The sequence below is a fragment of the Argopecten irradians genome, chromosome 2 (assembly GCF_041381155.1).
Source record: "Argopecten irradians isolate NY chromosome 2, Ai_NY, whole genome shotgun sequence".
Classification (NCBI taxonomy): Eukaryota; Metazoa; Mollusca; class Bivalvia; order Pectinida; family Pectinidae; genus Argopecten; species Argopecten irradians.
Genome location: NC_091135.1, coordinates 16,091,327 through 16,110,878, shown reverse-complemented (window position 1 = coordinate 16,110,878; position 19,552 = coordinate 16,091,327). Strand labels below are relative to the sequence as shown.

At 35.6% G+C, this 19,552-nt stretch overlaps 1 protein-coding gene across 2 annotated transcripts; it reads right to left on the bottom strand.

Annotated features, from left to right (window-relative positions):
• Positions 1-4,820: 4,820 nt before the first annotated feature.
• Positions 4,821-19,215, bottom strand: LOC138314610 (osteoclast-stimulating factor 1-like). Of its 2 annotated transcripts, XM_069255023.1 has the most exons (9): positions 19,090-19,215; positions 17,630-17,659; positions 14,630-14,708; positions 12,318-12,371; positions 11,773-11,843; positions 11,488-11,546; positions 10,917-11,028; positions 10,579-10,641; positions 4,821-6,947 (listed from the first exon to the last, which is right to left on the bottom strand). In XM_069255023.1, exons 1-9 carry the CDS (start codon positions 19,195-19,197, stop codon positions 6,801-6,803), a joined length of 723 nt encoding a protein of 240 aa, XP_069111124.1. In that variant the 5' UTR covers positions 19,198-19,215; the 3' UTR covers positions 4,821-6,800. The 2 variants fall into 2 exon arrangements, with proteins under 2 accessions (XP_069111124.1, XP_069111125.1); XM_069255024.1 differs by lacking the exon at positions 17,630-17,659.
• Between the last annotated feature and the right edge of the window lie 337 nt (positions 19,216-19,552).

Below are 19,552 nucleotides of genomic sequence, written 5' to 3'. Positions count from 1 at the left end.
GACTAGCCAAGCGTGTAATACACCGAGACAACAAACAGGAAACCCGGACGCACACATGTTGTAAACAAATATGCGGCGATGCCTGATCGGTATGTGTTAATTATTATTCATTACATTACCCACGCCTTCGAGGTTGAAGCTTCCACGCTTCTAAATCATCAAAACCGAATTACAAAAATCATAGCAAACATATTTACAAACAATGAACTAGTTTTGATATATGAATTAATAGTTTCTACCAGGTCTGATACATATATCGAACTATCCAATGACTAAAACAAGATATAGTCGGGGTGTTTGGCAGGTGCTTTCCTTCGCCAACGACCATGTTGTGGTTCTATTTCTGCCGTCTTAAAACTGCCATCCTCACTCACTTGCTCAGACTTGTATTCCGTTTGCTGGAACCAGCAGTTTGCATCATAGGCCTCACTTGTCTTACTCTTAGCTTTATCCTTTTGGCTCTCAAAACGTTCTTCGAGTTCGGTTGACCGATTGGCCATCTTGACATAACGCAGGTGTCTGTCTACCTCATGATTACTTGGTGACCTTCTTACTGGCCATGGTATTGGTCTTGTGCCCCCTTTGTTGATCCTATGTTGGATTACATCTGTTCTACCTAAAACGTCGGCAGTAACAGCATCCAGTACCCGGTGTACTACCAGCAACTCGTATGCAGCGTTGTTCTGCTCTTCTGTAAGATTGTACTTGGACTCATCCAATAGTGATTGAATGTCAGCCCTTAGTCCGGCTGTCTTCTTAGGTGTTGGGTAGTCGACATTTCCCATTACCTCATCGACAGTGCTGACTTGTGCAATCGTCGCCTCAGGGTAAAACTGTGGACTCTCATTGCATGGATTCATCAATCTCACAGGTACAGTCTTATCATACTGCTCATGAGTCTTGGCGACTAATGCTCTTTTTGCTTTAACAAAAGTATCTGGCTTCTTTACTAGAATTAGTTCGCTGACGGCTTCGTCTTCCGGTAAGCATACATTGTCTTCGACCACGACCTCACTGTTGGCTGGAACAGCCATTTTCTCTTCTAAAGAAAGGCGGTAGCAACCCATAGCACCCTTATAGGTTGTTGGTACTTCCACAGCGTCAAGAATGAGAACACCTCTCTTGAAATCAATGGAACCATTTCGGTCCTGCATCGCGTCTAGTCCCAGTATACCATCGGTATTAATCTTGGCTACAATGCCTTCAACACAAATATTCGTTGTACTGTTCAGTCTGATGACAAAACTGCCCATGCCTTTGACCTTCAGCATCTCACCAGTGGCTGTCAAAACCTCTTGATGAACTTTATTCAAGCGGGGTCTCGCTGAGTCTGGAACTTGATCAAAGATGCGCTCTGATATAATGGTGACTGTCGCCTCCGTATCAACCAAAAGATTTACTTTTACTCCGTGCACATCGGCAGCTATATACATGCCGGACTCATGCACTGCAGTTGAGGAACCTATGCCAGCTCTCGGCTTCTTCCGTCGCTGTCGACGGCGGGTGTTCACTTGCTGGGCACCAGCCTTTTTGTTAGACTGGGGACAGTTTCTCCGGAAGTGTCCCTCCTCTCCACAATTAAAACAGCTTCTGTTTTTGACTATATTGCTTTTTGTATTGGGCTTGTTCTTAGTTTTAATCTTCCCAACATCTTTTTCTAAGGACTCTAACTCCTTCTGCATATCTTGCAACAGCTTAAGCATCTCTGACTGTTCAGATGGTTCAGCAGTAGTGTTACGGAGATATGACTGGCCTTCTGTTGACTTCTTCTCGCAGCGGTTGTAGGCTTCTAACTATTATACTGACAACTGTTGATAGCCTCAGTCAAATTTCTTAGGCTAGACATGTTGATGCGTAATGCGCCATCCTCTGTGTATGGCGAGTGCCTTTATGATACTGCCTGCTTCGCCAAACGTTTCCTTAACATCATCGATCACCAGTACGGTTTATGTAAGTTTTTAAAAGCCGCCGGAAGGCTTGCCCCAAACTCTGGTAGAGTTACGATAGCCAATTTTTGGCGTGTCTCTCCCTTAACTGGAACCTATACAACTCCGTTATGGTTAGGGGGAGCAAACACTTTCTTCTAAGGATTTGGAACCCTGTGCCTCTTAATCCTCTCTGCTCAGCAATATCGAGGTTACCCGTTTAAATTGCACTGAAGCTTGGCCATGTAAGCGACACCGCTATGGTGGAGGACCCTTTTCTCTACGTGGACCCAGCGATTTATTCTCGAGCACAGCCTCGAAATGTGACCTAAAGTCAACCCATGAGTTGTGCCATCGTACGTTGATGCTTTCACATTAACAGTTTTCTTTCTTTGTTTCCTGGTCGTGTCGCTGACTTCGCCATGCTCATCATCTGATTCATCAACATCATGACCAGTAGTTCTGTATGATTGTTTTCTTGCGTGTCGTGACATGGTCAAACTCGTGACTACCTGATATGGGCCCTTTGGTTTGTTCTGATGTCGCCGGTTTTGTTCTTGCCAACAGATTGTAACTGTCAGTTTTCATTTGCAACATCTGTTCTCTGAGATCGCTGATCTCTTTCTCAACCTTTTGGATACTTTCATTTTGTAACCCCAAACTCGTATCAAGGTTCAGTTTCACCACTTTTGGGCGAGTATCCTTCTCCCTAGTCCCCAACCCAGAGTCAGTAGCTGAACTTTTGCCATATGGTATAATGGATTGGGTATATAGGGTTGTGAGAATGGGGTAGAGAAATCACAATTCCGCTGACGGTATTGTCAAAATCAAGGCCATGGTCAGACTCATCACCCTAAAAGATCCACGGATATTGGCTTCCGCCATGATGATTGAGAACAACAAACAACCACACCGTTTTGTGATTTTATTACAATAACTATTTACAGTTACTGTAATATCAATAAGAATTTCAAAGTGTAGACTGATACAATTATATTACAAAAACTCGTTGTCAAATAACCTCAAAGATCCACACCGCTGCCCACCAAAAAACTGTGACGTTTCTAAATGGGTTCGTCACTTATAGTGAATGATCTTGGTTAGTGACTAGTCTACAGAAGCAAATATATACAGATATGACTCTACTTATTTGAGTAGCGTAAAAACATTGCATAAATTCCGGAGCGATTAAAATAATATCATATATATCGTATATATACAGTGGTCTGCCTGGACATCGACACACTGGTCTTAAAGATTGGGTATACAAACAAACAATCTATATTCACCGACTATATCCTATAGTCGTCAACCACCCCGTGGTCACTGACCAACCACTGTCACTGACTACTGTGTAGTCGTTAACCACCTGTGGTTACTGGCCTAGTCGCCCGACTTATCGCTAAGCCGATGACTCTCGACAACAGTGTTGTCGCTGACATACCTTGTAGTCGCTGACTAACTATGTAGTCGCTAACCAACTTGTGGTTATATGCCTATAGTCTACTGTCCTGTGACTCCCGACAACTACGTTGTCGCCGACTACCTTGTAGTCGTATAACCACCTTGTGGTTATATAGTATAGTCTCTGTCCTGTGACTCCGACAACTACGTTGTCGCCGACTACCTTGTAGTCGCTGACTACCTATGGTCAATCCGGGTCTTGCAAACGCTTTACTCGCTAGCGTAAACTTGACTAGCCAAGCGTGTAATACACCGAGACAACAAACAGGAAACCCGGACACACAACATGTTGTAAACAAATATACAGCGATGCCTGATCGGTATGTGTTTATTATATTATTTATTACAATACTTCCCCCGATCCCTAGCTGTAACGCATCACACTTGTATGAATGTACCTGGACACCATGTCCACCTGTAGTGGACACCGTGTTCACACGTTGTGCACCTATACCTCTACCTGTAGTATAAATCTTGTGCACTCCGTGTCTACCTGTAGTATAAATCTTGTGCACTCCGTGTCTACCTGTAGTCTAAATCTTGTGCACTCCGTGTCTACCTGTAGTATAAATCTTGTGCACTCCGTGTCTACCTGTAGTCTAAATCTCTTGTGCACTTCGAGGTCTACTTGTAGTCTAAATCTTGTGCACTCCCGTGTCTACCTGTAGTCTAAACCACGTACACTCCGTGTAACATTTAGTCTACTAGTAACTGAAACTTCAACTACCAAAATCCCAAATGGCGGCCGGTCGGCCATCTCATTAACTGATCGGTCCCAAAATGCAATATATACAACTAGAGCCTTAGGGGAACCTTCTTACGAAAATTGAGACAGATTAACAGTACATGTACTTTCTGAGAAATAGCGGTAACAAGAATTAAAGAAAGGGTAGAAGGAAGGAAGCGGACTGAAGGCGGATGGAAGGCGGACGAAATCACAGACGAAAGGCGGAACGGAATCACAGACGAAAGGCGGACGGATCACAGACGAAAGGCGATTTGAATAGACAACCATATGATGATATGGCTGACTAAAATAAACCAGATTTGATTCTTTTGGTGCACACGAAAGAATATGTAATTTGAAGAGCGATATCAATTTTTTTATAAGGTTTTCTCCAAAAGTTCTTCGGACATTTGGATCTTTCTTTACACGGAATAGAACCACTAGTTTTTTTTTTTGTTTTTGTTTTTTTGTACATGCAAGGATTTATAAGTCCTTGGTACATGTAACTGAAAAGGCCAGGTACCGAATGAAAAGCCATCTACCTAAGACTGACTAACACATATAATTAACCACTTAAATATAATACTGTACATGTACAAACTGTCCCTTCCGATATGTCCCCTCTGCGTAATCATAAGGCATACACTTCTATGACAGTAATTACTATTTAAATCTCTACAAATACAGACAACATAAATGTGATATATTTATCATTACCAACAGTTTATTTGACTACATTTAAAATAAATTAGCACACATTTTATATCACAGATAAAACAGTACAACTTTCACACAACAAAGTATTCTAACAAATCATATTGTACATTCTCAGTCTGCACATACACATCATTTCATCATATACTACCAAACCATGCAATAGTGCTTATACTCCTACACTATACATACCTGTGAAATCATCATGGATACAGTGGAATTCTGTCTACAGTATAAATTATGAAGCCAAAAGTAAAAGTGGAGATGTCAATACATTGTAGCCATGCAATGACACTACTGTTGTTATAGTGAAAACAGAAACATAATTATATACATAGAGATTGGCAACTCTGCCATTTTTACGATCGACAGATGTACCTCTGTATGGGCTTAGGGGTTTTTTAGATAAACTTTTAAATAGTTAAATACAGCAGAATAACTTGTTTTAAAAGTTCAGTAATATGTATATATGTTTCTGGTGAAAACCAGACTATATCCAACATAACAATAATTATATGGTACTATAGCAATAGTGGATAACATTCAACATTTACCTACATTAATGATGGGACTTCATCATACATGTCCAATTTGTCTAATGTTCGCCAGTTTTCATTTTAGTAAATCTGTCAATAACTACATCATCTCATTACAAACAAGTCATATTGACTACAATAAGTTAATAGATATCTGTTAACACTCAGCCTTATCCAACGTACCAAGTCTTAGAACAGTGGCTATTCCGTCTTTGTATATTACAGAGTTAGCTCCCTCGCGGGTAGGTATCGATTGTTACGTCATTATTTTGTGAGCGCAATTAACGTCATTTTCTCTGAAAAGTATGACGTTACGCTCGCAAAACATGACCTCACAATCAATACTTACCTGCAAGTGCAGATAACTCTGTAATATGCAAATCCAGAATAGAGGTCTATCAAACTTTACAGATATCTAATAACAGTGAAGACCTGAAGGCATTGTGTGAATTTTATAGCAATGACAGAGATATGACTTATTTTGATTATATCATGTAACCATAGCAATAGTAGAAATCTCCCTAAATTTCATTGTGTAACCATGGCAACAGTGGAAATCTCCCTTGATTACAATTGCACATTGTATTACAATATTGTATGACAATAATGTATCCGTGGTAATATTGGGGAAAGCTAAAGTTGAGATCTGTCCAAATCCTTTATATAACCATGGTGACTTTTTGGATCTAGATATTAAGAACTCTACAACATCTTTCATGGTAAAAAAATTATGACAACAATTGTAAAAAAAAACAACACATGGCAGTTCTTTGATCAAATCTCATCGCTTGGAATTAAAGGGGTGGGGAGGGATGGGGGGTGGGGGGTGGGGTTACTTTACCATTAGCCACATGGACATAATCTATAATTATAGAATAAAAGCAGATCTAGGCATATGTTAAACTAGAAGATACAGTACTGCATTGTACACAATAACAAAATACATTCTCATGGTAATTTAAACCTTACAATTAACAATCTTAACAAATTACTAAAAATATCATCCTCAAATGAACCTATAGCAAAATTTAAATCAAAATAAAAACCACTTTAATATCATTTAGATAAAATTAGTTGGTATCAATTAAGTTTCCATGGTGACAAACTATTCAAATCTGAAAAAGATTACTGGTATACATGTAGTTTATATGTAATCTTAAATTAACCTAGGTGTATGTCAATATCAATCCCAGATATGAAGACGAAAGGTAAATGTTTTGTTGGACGGATCCAGTCAGAATGATCATGTATGTATAAGTTATCATGGGTACAGCCCTACACGAGACATGTCACCAATTCTATTGTCCTTTTTATTGTTGCTAATTGCATTCTGTCTTTATCTTCAAAATGCACTCTGTCTCTATCTTCAAAATAAACTGTTTCCAATGCCTGAGGAATTATTCTAGTGTTGAGATGTATCCTTGTGAGATCCTGTCACCTCCACAGTGAGAATTTGGGCTGGGATGTATCCTGTTGTGGGGTGTTCTCATCCTGATCGGCCAGAACGTCTCCGGTCACAGCGGCATGTATGAACGGGTCGCTGTTGTAGGCATAGGCTGATTCTGGACGACTGTCTGCAGCCTACAACAGTAATAAAGAAACATGTGATACCTACATTAAGTGATTATTCTCTTGTTGATCATAATGCAGGCTTCCACTGTAATCCTATTGATGCTGGGTGATCATATTAAATATGAAATATTTTAAAAGACTTTTTGTATAGAAGCATAGTATTGGGTAAAATAGTCATAATAAACAAGGATGTATACTTATAAATCCTTGCTTTAAAATAATATTCAAGAATTCTGCACTAAAAACTATTTCTGAACTTGAGTCCAATATGGATTTCTTCTTAGTTCATATTTTAGTACAAACAAGGATCAAAGTTTGTAAGTCTTGATGAAAGATGTGTATATTGTAAAATAAAATAAATGCTCAATATTTCCAGATGAGCCAAACTTGTCTCTCTTTTTTATGAGTACCATATCTCATAATACGATGTATTCGAAAATTAAAGAACCTTTTTTTTTAAGTAAAGTATATTGATTTAAGGAATTAAAACCACAATAATGCAATAATATATACATCTTTTTCCTCAGTATATATCTCATAAACAGAGTTCTAACCTTAATCCACAAAATATTCATCAACACCGACAACACCATACTTTTTACCCTTTCACCAGTAAGCATTAGAATGAATATACATACCAGGCCTAATATACCTTTCGGGCAGGTATGATTTGGTCCCTATATGTCGTTGTGGAGCACTGCCTCCGAAAATCACTTGGGCACAGTTTTCTATACTTTTTTTTTTTTGTAAATTTCCAATTATTTTATGTGTAGTCATGCATTTACATATTATTTTTGTCCAAAATAAACATAAAACTGACTTTCATAATATCCATTGTACTGTTCACATGACTTCAAATTCACAATTTGTGTACTTGCCATATAAATTTCCTTCAGAAAAAACCTTCATACAAAATTATGTATTATGTAAAAAATTATGCCTCGATGAGAATTTCATATTTTATGTGGTTCACTTTCATTGCCTAATTGGTAAGCAATATCAAACAAGTACTATAAAACACAAACAAATGTTTTATAATGGTTTGCATAATCATTACTTTGCTCCATTAGCATCAATAGGTACCAAATGTAGCTCTAAATACGACACCATTTTCTGTCAATATTCCAGCTTCAGTTAGTATTAGTCACAAAGAGTACTCTCCCTTTCAGTGTACGGGTGTAAGGAATCCTAAGCTGATAGCAGTTATTCCCCTTTAAATCATATTTACAGCTCATTACTTTTCAGTTGTATTTTACGCTTGATTCAAGTTTGCGGCAGTATATACGCTACATTAATTTTTCTATCAACACTTATAAGTTTACTCTATAAACACTTAAGTTCTATTACAATTTACAATAACAGAAATCAATTTTAGTTGATAGTCGATGGTGTAGTGACCATGAGAAGATTAAAGTGAATAGTCGGCAAAGAAAACCAGTCTAAATGCGTTCATTGGCCTTCCAAAAGTTCTCACATATTAATACGACTGCCAAGTTCTGCTTACGTTTCCCAGTTCTGACCATTAAAGTAAAGGAAAGTTGAAAGCATTGAAAGCGAGACTGCGTGTAAATGTAACTACGGACATATATAGTCATCCGGGAGGACGTTTTAGGATTCCTATACTTTAAATTAATTTCTTCGTACGCAGACAGATTTTGGCAAGAGATTTTATTTTTCTATTTCATAAGAAATTATACTGGATACATTCACACCATTTTTACCGACTTTAGCCGTCCTTGCCCGACTGTTCACTTTAAGATAACACTCATCATTATGTATTTTATTTTCATAATTTAAGGAAATAGGCAACAGGGACAGCCAATATGTAACTGTACTTGGACTGGAGTGGGTAACATTGTTCATCAGCAACCATTAATTAAGCCTTAGGTTGCTCAATTAATTATTAAGAGGATCTTGCTATAGTATTCAGTGGTCCCCGATTTTAAGCCCCAGTTTGGCTGCTACATTATTTCCTGCTGTTACAAAACTGGCACCCAAACTGGGCCCAATACGCTCCTGTTACACATCCGTAATCACTGATCATTCTAACCAATCCATGAGATACTACTCCATAAATTTAAATTAATTGCACAGTGATCACCCATAATTTATTCAAATATGGTGAAGGGTTAATTGAGGTGATTTAATTGTCCTTTCTTACCAGATAAGATAACTATTTTCAAAGTGAACTCACTTCCTATATAAGTGAGCATGTGTTTGTGATCATGAGTTAAAGTCACATCGTTAAATAACACAGACTTACATCATCGCCAGCCTGAAATCACCAAACAAAATGTATATCTATAAACTTATTGTATGACAGCTTCATATTAAAGTACCAATAAGTACATACAATCATGTACAATATAAAGTCAAACTATATTTTATAGACTAAAACCATATTTAAGTCATTTAACCCCCACCATGCCAAACTACCCAAATAATATGTCATGTTGAAAAAGTCGTCAAAACTCCCTAAAAGTTTAAGACCCTGTTTAAACTAGGTATTTTCATATACAGTGTATATAGAGGTTACACAGCTAGTGGTTGTTGGATATGGAATTTATTCCACACGAGTGAGTTATTTTCAAAAGTTACAAAAGACACGAGCTTTAGCGAGTGTCTTTTGTAGCTTTTAAAAAATAACTTACGAGTGTTGGAATAAATTCCATATCCAACAACCACAAGTCGTGTGACCTGTTTCTACCACAATAGTATCCGATTTTAGCCGATAGAAATACGACGAGGATAAGTACGCAATCCAACAGCAGTTTTGGTGTCAAGCGGCGATCACAGCATAGCATGACGTCACTCGATTATTGATGACGTTGACAAAAGATGATATGACACTGAGAAAGACGTAGTTCGGTCAAAGTTCATCGTGTCAGCCAATCAGAATGCGTACAGAGTTTATACCACGTGTGGTATAAAGAATATTGTTAATCAACAGCTGCATCGTTTATTTGATACCCTGAGAGTTGATTAACAGTGCCTATTGTGGTAGAAATGCCTATATATCACTTCTTAGGTGTAGCTGAACATAACTTTGTTAGTAAAAAGTGTCTATGTATCCATTCTAACCTTAGATTAATAATACTATTGACTTTTAAATTGTTTTGTTACATTATGTATTTGTAAATTTTGGCAAAATTTGCAAGTCAACAGGCAGTATATATTTTTGTCACCAAATAACCATGCCATTCTGTTTACTATAGCAGATAGCATATGTAGTAGGAGCAATGGTTTGACCAGATTCGACAATGCATACACATCAAGTCCTTTTTGACATTATCAGGAAAATGGCAGCTTAATGGCTAAAATGAGTTAAATGTATCATATAAATTCCTTGTCTGCACTTTTTGGTGTTTCGATTCACATAGATATCGGAGCAGATTAAAACTGATCAATCATGATTCTCTTATATGTTTTTGCCTTAAATGTCTGATCCCCATGAAAGGTCAATAATGATAAGCTGATCAGAGATTGTTTTTTTCCCTTAATGTGATCCCATGAAAGGTTAATAATGATAACTCAATGTTTTGATCCTGTTAAATGTGATCCCCATATGAAGAGGTCAGGATGATTTGACATTGTTTTGTTAAATATAATTCCCATATAAAGGGTGTATGTGTATACTCACCATTCTGATTCCCTGGCCGGGTGCTTTATAGGCTGGTCTGTGGTTGGAACCTGTGTCTTGAACCTGAGAGGCACGCAAAATAACATCCTTGTATTTGCATTTACATTTTACATGTTGTGTATCAAAAAGTTCTACTTTAGTATTTGACCACAAATTGAAAGTCTGACACACAGATATGGTATACAAAACTGTATGATTTTCTAGTGTTTCCTATGCATGTATGTTTCATTATTTTAATAATTTGGATGAAAATTATAATGTCTGAACTTCACTGATTAGTTTAGTTCTGTTTAGCTATATGTATTATGAGTGTATTTCAGCTATTTGAATTTCTCTACCTTCTTAATGACTCCTTTCTGAACTAGTTCTGACTTTTTACTCCTGGTCAGTCCAAGCATAGCAAAATGAGGCCAAATCTTGTCTGAGGCAGATGCAAAATCTTTAGCTGTCCTGAAAATAGAGAATTCAAATTAATCTAGTGATATCATCATGATGAAACATGTGATAATCATGACAATCTGAATAAGTTTGCATCAAATTCCAAACAAATATATGTATAATATGTATAAAGTCAATTATTTTTTCTTCCTTAAAATATCTTAAATTGGCGAAATATTAGTCAAACTTGTACAGTTATAGTAGAAAAAAATGATCTCAACTTTTGTTAGTCTTACATAAATATGCAGAAAAGAAGGATACATTTAACATACAGTATATCAAATGATATTTTGATTAATTTTCTACAATATATTTCCTTGGTGCATGAGCAATCATAAATATGATTGAAAAGCAAGAACAAAAGTTTGAGAATGTGGTGCTGTATGGTATTGTTATGTTCTAATTCTGTGTGCATAATCATTGCATTACAATATTGTGAAGAAATGTTGCTATAGACAATTTAAGACTTACCTCCCTTCAGAGTCGGGCAGTTCAGGCTGAGCACCATTATCTAGTAATACCATCACAATCTAAAAACAAAGTAGTAAAAGTTTACCTAGCTATATATCATAACAAAAAAAAAATGATTTCCTTTCATTTAATGAGGCTAATTCATATTCTAACAGTTAATTTTCTCAGCTTGTTGATAAAGTGTTGTAAACACTAACTGGCGTATCACATTTATACTATATCCTAGGTAAACATTATCATGACTTCCAACAGAAAAATTATTTTGTCTGACATAATAATACGTACAGGTCCATGTTCCTGGAAGCTGGCAGCATGCAGGGGTGTCCATAGTGAACCTTTGTTCTGCGAGTTCGGGTCTATCATCGATAAAAACACATTACTATCAATACTGTAGTTTAGATATTAAAATCAAACAGAACAAACTATTTTTACACTTCTCTTAACAAGGGTTTCTTCAGTAAAACAAAATGAGAAATTAAAATAATTATATATTAAAATGATATTTGTACTATAATAAAACATATTATGCTGATCTTTAGTCATTGGTGGTTTGTGATATTCAATGTACTTCAAATGTGATATGAATAAAGAGGTTGTTAATCTAACAACAATTTTATGTTCATTATAATACAATGTCATGTACATTTATATTCTAGCTGTAAATATTACACAGGTGTGGATAAGGAACTTCAATTTTTGTTTAATGTTAGGAATGATGTTCTTGTATAAACAAGGTTAACTGAATATACAACTTTTATTTTTATCATGATAGGGTGCCCCATTACAACGTATATACTTAAGTTCAGAATCCAGACAATCAAATAACTTACCACATCCCTTAGCAAGTAAAGCCATCACTATGTCTTTGATTCCCCAGAAACATGCTGGAAGAAGATAACCAATACGAGTAAAAAAAAAGTTTAATTACTGTCATAATTGTGTCAGTTACGTGGTATTCGATTCCATTATCATATATATAAGTACTGAAGTTCTGATATGTCCTTCATTTCCAGTACAGTTAAGCAATTTGCCAATTTGCAATGCCATACCTGTAAAAGCCAAAGATATAATACATACCTGTAAATTAAAGACTAATTGTAAATTCAACTTTATAAAACTAATTTTACATAATTATTTGTCCCACTTCCCTCCACCTATGACCTTAGCTTTCCTTGCACATTGTACTCTTCATGTATATGACCTTTGACTCAATATCTTCAACCCATATATAACTTGTACCTACATAAAGTTCAACTCTGCATCACCTCTGAACCACAACACTTAATCCTTACCTATGTACCTAGTTGTTGATCTGCATGACCTCTGGCACCCTACCCTCATGGATGACCTTAAATCGTTACCTATTTTAAGTTTACACTTTATGACCTTTGACCCATGGTCTTTCACCCTTTACAATATACAGTTAACTCTGCATGACCTCTGGCTCTGAACCCTCCATTCATGACCTTACCTATATTAAAACAAGAGATCCCAGAGGGATCTTGGCGCCCACCAAAGAATGATCTATATCTGACAAAGGAAAGATAGATCTTTTCTCTACTTTTTAAACTTTTTCAAACATACTACATATAAAATTTGAGACAGATCGCTTCAGTACTTTCTGAGAAATAGCGATAACAAACTTTGAATAACAAAATCCAAGATGGCTGCCTTGCGGCCATCTTGTTAACCGATCGGTCCCAAAATGCAATATGCAATATGCACAACTAGGTCCCTAGGGGAACCTACATATGAAATTTGAGACAGATCCCTTCAGTACTATCTGAGAAATAGCCATGACAAACTTTCACTATCGAAATCCAAGATGGCAGCCTGGCGGCCATCTTGTTCACCGATTGGTCCAAAAATGCAATATGCACAACAAGGGCCCTAGGGGAACCTACATATTAAATTTGAGAAAGATCCCTTCAGCATTTTTTGAGAAATGGGGATATCAAACCTTAACTATCAAAATCCTATCAGCCTCAAAATCTGTATGGCACAAAAAGGGACCAAGGGTAACCTCCATGTGAAGTTTGAACAAAATCCCTTCAGTAGTTCTCGAGAAATATCGATAACAAACTTCAACTGCCAAAATCAAAGATGGCTGCCTGGCGGCCATCTTGTTTTTTCCGATCAGCCTCAAAATCTGTATGGCACAACTAGGGACCAAGGGTAACCTCCATGTGAAGTTTGAACAAAATCCCTTCAGTAGTTCTCAAGAAATATCGATAACAAACTTTAACTGCCAAAATCAAAGATGGCTGCCTGGCGGCCATCTTGTTTTTCCTATCAGCCTCAAAATCTGTATGGCACAACTAGGGACCAAGGGGAACCTCCATGTGAAGTTTGAACAAAATCCCTTTAATAGTTCTCGAGAAATATCAATAACAAACTTCAACTGCCAAAATCAAACTTAAGATGGCTGCCTGGCGGCCATCTTGTTTTTCCTATCAGCTTCAAAATCTGTATGGCACAACTAGGGACCAAGGGTAACCTCCATGTGAAGTTTGAACAAAATCCCTTTAATAGTTCTCGAGAAATATCAATAACAAACTTCAACTGCCAAAATCAAAGATGGCTGCCTGGTGGCCATCTTGTTTTTCCGATCAGACTCAAAATCTGTATGGCACAACTAGGGACCAAGGGTAACCTCCATGTGAAGTTTGAACAAAATCCCTTTAGCAGTTCTCAAGAAATATCGATAACAAACTTCAACTGCCAAAATCAAAGATGGCTGCCTGGCGGCCATCTCTTTTTTTCCGATCAGCCTCAAAATCTGTATGGCACAACTAGGGACCAAGGGTAACCTTCATGTGAAGTTTGAACAAAATCCCTTCAGTAGTTCTCAAGAAATATCGATAACAAACTTCAACTGCCAAAATCAAAGATGGCTGCCTGGCGGCCATCTTGTTTTTCCGATCAGCCTCAAAATCTGTATGGCACAAATACGGACCAAGGGGACCCTCCATGTGAAGTTTGAACAAAATCCCTGCAGTAGTTTTTAAGAAATAGTGATAACAAGCATTGATTACGGACGGACGACGGACCACGGACGCAGGGCGATTTGAATAGCCCACCATCTGATGATGGTGGGCTAATGACTCTGCATGACCTTTAACCCATGGTCTTTCACCCTTACCTATATACAGTTGACTCTGCATGACTTCTGGCCCACTGCCCTCCACTTTTATGTTTTCTGTTAAGAATCTCTCCACAAGCTAAAACAAAAATAGGGATGGCAATCATTATGTATAACTAACATTCAAAGTCATGAATGTTCTGTTTGATGAATAAAAAATCTGTATAATCGTTATTTTTTAGGGTAAAATTTTTGGGATTTGATCTGAAAACAAGAACAATTTCAATGGCTCTATGGGTATTTATGTGTATGATTCAACCTTTTCTTATTAATATCTTGTGGATCAATTTTCAGCAATCACAAATCAATATTCTGTGAAATTGTGAAAAATATAATCCCCATGAAAATACCATCCCCCAAAAAATAACCTACTATACAGTATTTCCTCAAACAGATCAGTCAGATGGAATATAATTCAACAGCTAGGCAAGTCTCAGGAATAAGATTGAAAGAGTTATCTCCCTGTACACAATTGTAATCATTACAAAAATTGACAAAAACGAAAAACAAAGATTTTAATATGACAAAGACATCATATATGTTTTTCATAAAAAAATTTATGAGAAATATGTTACACGCTTAAATAGTACAGACATAAAAAATTAGCCAGAGTCATTAATATGACTACATGTATTAAATAAAATATCATTATGTAAATATATGTACCTTCAAATCCTTCAAAGATGTGAAGTTTGTAAATAATCATTTTTTGACCATATTTCAAAAAAAAAAAAAAACACAAAAAAAAACAATCTATGGTATGGAATGAACTTTAGTAACAATTATTTTTATGGACCGAGGACCTAGATTGCAATATCTCAGGATGACTCAATCATCATGACAAAGACTTATATGTGTACATTATATATATATCTTCAGTTTTTAATCATTTTTAAAACTCTGACTCATTCAAATACACAATACATTTGAACAGTTTCAGTAACTTTGAACAACTCAACAAGTAACGAAACAATCATCAAATACAACAAACATATCCACCAATTAAATGAAAACTCTGTATGATAATCCAGATCATACTGATTGTTCTAACACTTTCTTTGAAGATGTCTCTTTATATTTCTGTGATAAATGATTTGTTTTTGTATAAAGTTCATACTTCAATTAATGAATTATCTACACTTGTATTTATTAATAAATTCGTATTTTTACAGACCTCTTTTTTATTAATAATTAGACCAATTTCATTTACATGTGTAGTCCCCATTGTCTATAACGACAGATTTGATTGAATCTGACTTGTGATTAAAGACAATTTGGTATAAAATATTTTTCTTTTTATTTTAGGTAGATTTAGACATATATGTTTGACTGCAGTAAAAAGCATGTTGCATATATAATTCCATAAATGGTAGACATCATGAATATTAAGGATGCTATGTAAGATTCATATTAATTCATTCATTCTGGTTAACAGTAAGACTCATCAATGATAAAGTAAAGCATAACCCTGGTTTTCATCCATTGTTTTTACGATGTATAAATATCAATAAACTAGCAATAGCTCTCTGATAGCAACTCAACACAAGTAACCTGTACAGGTAGCTGATTATATTCTCTTACATGGTAAATGTACATATATAGTATTAATTATCCTCGATACTCCAGGGGTTCCGATCACTTACGATCTCTACACCCCTGGACTATCTCATAGTGAAATTGAAGGCAGCTCAGCTGAAAATATTTGACCAATCACAGACCAGCAAAGATTTCCTTTGAAGACTACAGAGAGAGCGACGCCCAACTTCAAAGCCACATAGTCAACCACAGTGTACCGTTATACGGCTCTTTTGATGTACATCAAAGGACTAAATTACCTGTTCTGTTCTGTTGCCTCCAGTTTTACGATGAGATAGTCCAGGGGTGTAGAGATCGTAAGTGATCGGAACCCCTGGAGTATCGAGGATGATATAGTATTAATTAATAGTAAACTACATATAGTATATGTCAGATATAAAAATAGCTTTTGGATATCTTTAACCTTAATTGTTTCTAAAAAACAAGAATTTTTTTTAAAGTTATAAGATATTATAGATAAAAATATTTTCAACAGAAACCTAAAACATTATTTGAGTTTGTGTGAAGATGTTCTCTTGATTTCCCAAATTCCAATCGTACCTTGAGAGTTGAGAGCACTCATGTTGTATAGCTATCATTAGTGTACTTACCATGGTGTTATAATGTTATGATCAGAGTGTACCAAACACGTGTGATATATATTACATACATTAAATGTATAAACTTCAGTGTCATATGTGTGTGTATTATGTAGGTATTAATTGTTCAAGATATAAAAATGAAAAAAAAATCTTATCTAAACTAATATACCACATAATTAATCATTTTTATCAACTTGTAAAATTATTACACTAATTATTAAACTAAAATTATGCTAATAATATTTTGGTATGTAATCAAGCAACTCATCTTTATTCATACTTTAACTTAACGAAGCTTTGAAATAAAAGCCATGCAGTATAGCTGTAACAGGTACCGAGATATTATCTACAGTATTACTTCATCGAGCTTCCTACATTCTAGCTTTACAATTTAATTATCATAAGTGATTATATTCAGAGCTGGCCATATACTGGTATCCAATACCATAAAGTGATCATTCGTCATTGTAACATACATCTTATATGTAATTTAACATGTAATTCTAGACAAAAGTAAGTAATACAATAAATTATAATTAAATGATCATGCTGACAAATATCTGTATTAATTTGTAAAAAATATGACATATGCATTATCATATCCATACCCAAATATGCCAATACGCTGCCACCATCCACATCCTTTTGATACAAACCTGTACATGGTAAGTATACCTTAAACCTTGTACCATTCAACACGCTTGATCTTGGCCATTATCTGTGGTACCGGTGTTAAAAGTGCAACAACGTGTCAACAACAGCCAAAAGCAACTACAAATGAACTCAACTTGACTATGCAATGATTACGGATTAATGGACCCACCTTGAAATCGTGCTTATCCAAAGCCCAATGCTTACAGAAAAATAGAAAGAAGAGTTGTCAGACGATGTTTACATTGTAGCATATATAATGAAATGTAAATCAATCAATAAATTCCTGAAATTTGTTTAACTTAAAAAAAGTATATATGTACATAAGTATATATATATAAAATAACTTACATGAACCTTAAAGTACATACTAATGATGGGCTGATTATTCATTATAATCCAAAATTGGTTGATACATTGTTCTGAATCCTATTCTGATTATCGATTATGAAAATACACTTATCAAATTGGTACAATGTATGTTCAGTAGTAGACTTGACTTATAGTTTAACAGATATCTTTTCAATTGTTACTGGGTTGCTATTTCATCTACATGTTACTTTCAACAAACATTATATGAGAATCTTAATCAAGACTTTTTAAACTTTTGTGTGAATATTGCATATCCACAGAAAACAACACTGGAAAGTATAACAGCAATACATTTCAATTTCCAAGATATTCTTTACTAGAAACCAATTACGGTATTTAAATGATTGACTGATTGTCAATCATTTTTTTACTTCAATTTACAAACTGATAATTGATTATGATTTTAACCGATGTGAAATGAAAAGCAGTTTATTTTGTTAGTATCAGCTAATTAGCAATACTAAATTTTAAAAATCATGATACATTGTAGATATATGTGTTCACTCTGAGATTTATAAGACCAATATAAATGATATCATTTTCATTTGACAGACTTGCATTGATTCATAGTTAGTTAGTTTTATACTGTACAGTAATAACATAACTGATTAAAAAAGATATGAACACTGCATGAACAGTCCAAGGCAATTTCTGAATTTGCGTTTTCTATTGACAACCCATTGACACGCACAATTAACCACAAACGAAGACAACATATATGATCGGCAAATTTTGACATTGTTTGTTCGAACACAGGTACCTGGCTCGTTTAAAAAAAATGACATGTTCTAGTACATATAAAAGTATAATATGTATTAGAACATATCATGTTTTAAAACGAGCCAGGTACATGTTGTTCGAAAATTAGAGTAAGCAAACATGTGTATGATATTTAAGCTTACACTACATTGTACATGTGTGGTACATTTATTTGTAGGGTTACGTACATGTACATTTTTTAGGGAATCTACTTTATACCAGTGTACAACGAATCCTGTACAATTGCACAAAAGACAGCTGAAAGAAATTTTGTTCTGGGCTAAAAACCCGATTTGTATGAAAACTATGAATTGCTTGAATATAAAAACACTTGTCAGTGGAACGAAAAGTGAAAATAGCAACTAAGTGAAGAACAAGTGGCCAGATGCCAGCTCGAGATTCAGAGGTTGGTAATGTAAACAAATGCATCCGCCATTGTATACGACAACTAAGTAAGGAGGACAAAATTGATCATCATTACGAATTAAACATATTTCCTACCTTGTCATCTCCCTGTTTGGCAAGAGTTGAAAGTTGCTCAAAAGGAACTTGAGCCGTACGAAGGTGCGATTGTAAGTCTCTAAGGACATTGAATTCTTCGTCGGCCATTATTTTCAAGCGTCTAACTGAACACGGCGGTCACACTTAATAACGACAACAAACGACAACAAACGACAAGAAACGACAACAAACGACAACACGTTAAATACAAGGAAAAGTTAGTGACAACACAAGATATGTTATTCAGTACATTAAAATGAATATTTCTACCAAGTTTTATGAATATTGGTGCAAAAATGAAGGAATTAGAGCGATTTGAAAATTCTGAAATCGGCCGCTGGTCAACGATAGATCGAGTGACAAGAGGTTTGCCGTGACGGTATACCGACAACACGTTGTAACATCGAAAATGTTTTAAAAACCTAACGACAACAAAAGATGTGTTATTTGTCATACTATAATG